Source organism: Penaeus chinensis, chromosome 13 (genome assembly GCF_019202785.1).
Source record: "Penaeus chinensis breed Huanghai No. 1 chromosome 13, ASM1920278v2, whole genome shotgun sequence".
Taxonomy (NCBI): domain Eukaryota; kingdom Metazoa; phylum Arthropoda; class Malacostraca; order Decapoda; family Penaeidae; genus Penaeus; species Penaeus chinensis.
Window position 1 is genome coordinate 9796471 of NC_061831.1, and position 2500 is coordinate 9798970.

At 39.2% G+C, this 2500-nt stretch overlaps 1 protein-coding gene across 1 annotated transcript in view; it reads left to right on the top strand.

Moving 5' to 3' along the window:
- The window catches only part of LOC125031704 (neuronal acetylcholine receptor subunit alpha-7-like), a 366464-nt gene that overhangs the window by 513 nt on the left and 363451 nt on the right, over window positions 1–2500 (top strand). Inside the window, exon 1 of the mRNA XM_047622611.1 lies at window positions 1–509. This exon is cut by the window's left edge and continues 513 nt beyond it. Within this exon, the coding sequence (XP_047478567.1) occupies window positions 1–509 (509 nt within the window). The remainder of the gene's footprint in view (window positions 510–2500) is intronic.

Here is a 2500-nt window from a genome sequence, read left to right on the forward strand (position 1 = left end):
CAAATCCCAACCACAGTTACAACAATCAATAGCAACCACAGCCTCTTCCTCCTCCCCTTTACAATCTTCGCCTCCCTCACCTCTCTCATCTCCCTGCCCCAAGACTCCCTCACCCGCGAAAACCTCATCGAAACTCCCTTCCTCCTCCTCCTCCTCGTCCTCGCCCTGCTCACCTCTCTCCTCTTCGTCCTCATCCACATCATCATCCCTTCCATCCAGTTCCTCTAAAACATCCACATCTACGTCTTTTCCACCCTCGTTGTCCCATTCCTCCTCCTCCTCCTCCTCTACCACCTCCTCTTCCTCCACCTCCTCCACCTCGCCGCCCGTGAGCAGCAGCGAGTCTTCCACCTCCACCTCCACCTTCAGCTCAACTACCTCACCCACCTCATGTTCCTCCACCAGCGGCGAACTCAGCGTAGAACGACAATCTCCCACTCGCGACTACCACCCTGTTCAACGATGGTCGCTTTGGCCTCTCGTTCTTCTTATCGTCTGTCTTCCAAAAGGTAATGTGTGTGTTGGGTTCATGTGTTTAGCTAACCAGTTTTTTTTTCTTATTTTTTCGTTTATTTGTTTATTTTATCGTTTTTTTTTTCTTTTTTATTACCCTTCATTTTGCACCCATTTCCTTTCTCCTTTTCTTTTCCTCTCCCACCCAAAAAGAGGGGAAAAAACCTTCCTTTCAGCAGGTCTCTGTCGGGTCTTCCTTCTGCAGGTGTTTTTCTTCAGGTGAACTCTGAGAAGACTATGGAGGTGACGCCCCCCTCCCCCATCCCTTCTTCTATCTCCACCATCTCCTCTTCCGCCTCAGAAGACACCGTGGACGAGAGAGAAAACAAAAACAAACCAAAATATATATAAAATTTTGACACTGAAATCTTGAACCTGATGTGCATATAAACATGTCTTAAAAAAAAAAGACTAGCCACAATGGTGCATGAAAGATTGTGGTGTAAAAACACAATAAACACTCATAAAAACAATGCTAAAACATAAACTAAAAGTGAAAAAAACACTAAAAATAATAATAATAAAATAAACCAGTGAAATAAAGGTGCTAATAGAAATAAACGCGCCTATAAAGTGCTTGATAAAAAGGTGTGGTCAGATGCCATTACTATCTTCCATAAATATTTATTTCACAGACAAGGAGATATGTCCATTTTTTCAGCATTTGAAAAAAAGAAAGGTAATGTATGGTGCTATTTTTCAGGTATTGATTAATGTAATAACTTACCTTAAGGTATTATATACATCATCTTCTAGTACAATAGTTAGTACCATACCTAACACTGTTTACCACTAACTGCAGCCAAAATGCCTATGATTTTCTTTTCTGTTCTTTATCCTTTGTTCATATGATAGTAACGTTATTCACTGCATGCATAAACTCCCCTATAACATGTAGATTAAATCTAAATCAAATGATATGGTATTATGCAATGTATGTTCTCGGATTACTTGTATCAAACTTACATTAGTGTAAGATTAATTATATTACTGATATATATGAATACGACTTTTGAATGAAAACAAACTTATCCACAAAAAAAAATATATATTTTTTTGTTTTTTTTTTTGAGTTGCGGGGGGAGGGGAGTAACAGGGGGTTATGATACTTGGTGGGAAGTTTAGATTCCAAACACTGAATAAATCTTTGTATCCATCAAACATTGGTATTGTAATTAAAGAAAAAAAAAACCCAGTGGGGTATACATGCTCTTTGTCCAGTTTCGTTTCAAATGCTAGATTGATATAAATATTGTACATATATTAAATGCTTATATTACGTATTAGATATAAAGCTTTACTCGTCTCTACTTTAAACGACTGATTTTTTATGATTGAAATGTTTAGGATTACCTGTCCGGCAACACAACTTTTAAATTAAAATAAAAGTTCGTTTCCTTGATCGGCGAAACATGTATATGTATATATGCGTACAGATACGCAAAAAGGTTATGCTAATACATGCAATATTGAAATATTGGTTATGTATCACATTTCTAATAAAATTCGCATGATGTAAAGGTATACAGCCACACACGCACACGCACACGCACACACACACACACACACACACACTCACACACACACACACACACACTCACACACACACACACACACACACACACACACACACGCTTGCACTTACACACACACTCACACATACACACACTTACACATACACACACACACACACACACACACACACACACACACACACACACACATATATACATACGCACACATTCACACACGTACACATACGCTTACACATGCGCACACAGTGAAATCAAAAGACGCATGCGCGCACGTTTGTGTGTGTCTGTGTGTGTGCGCACTATGCACACACACATTGTGTGCGTGCGCATGTGTGTGTTTGTATTTAGCTCGATGCATATGCTTCTGGGGGAATCCAAAGTATTATCTAACCAAAAACCATTACTTCAATGAAATGAAATACGGGAATACATTTCGCTAAGTTGAATAAAAT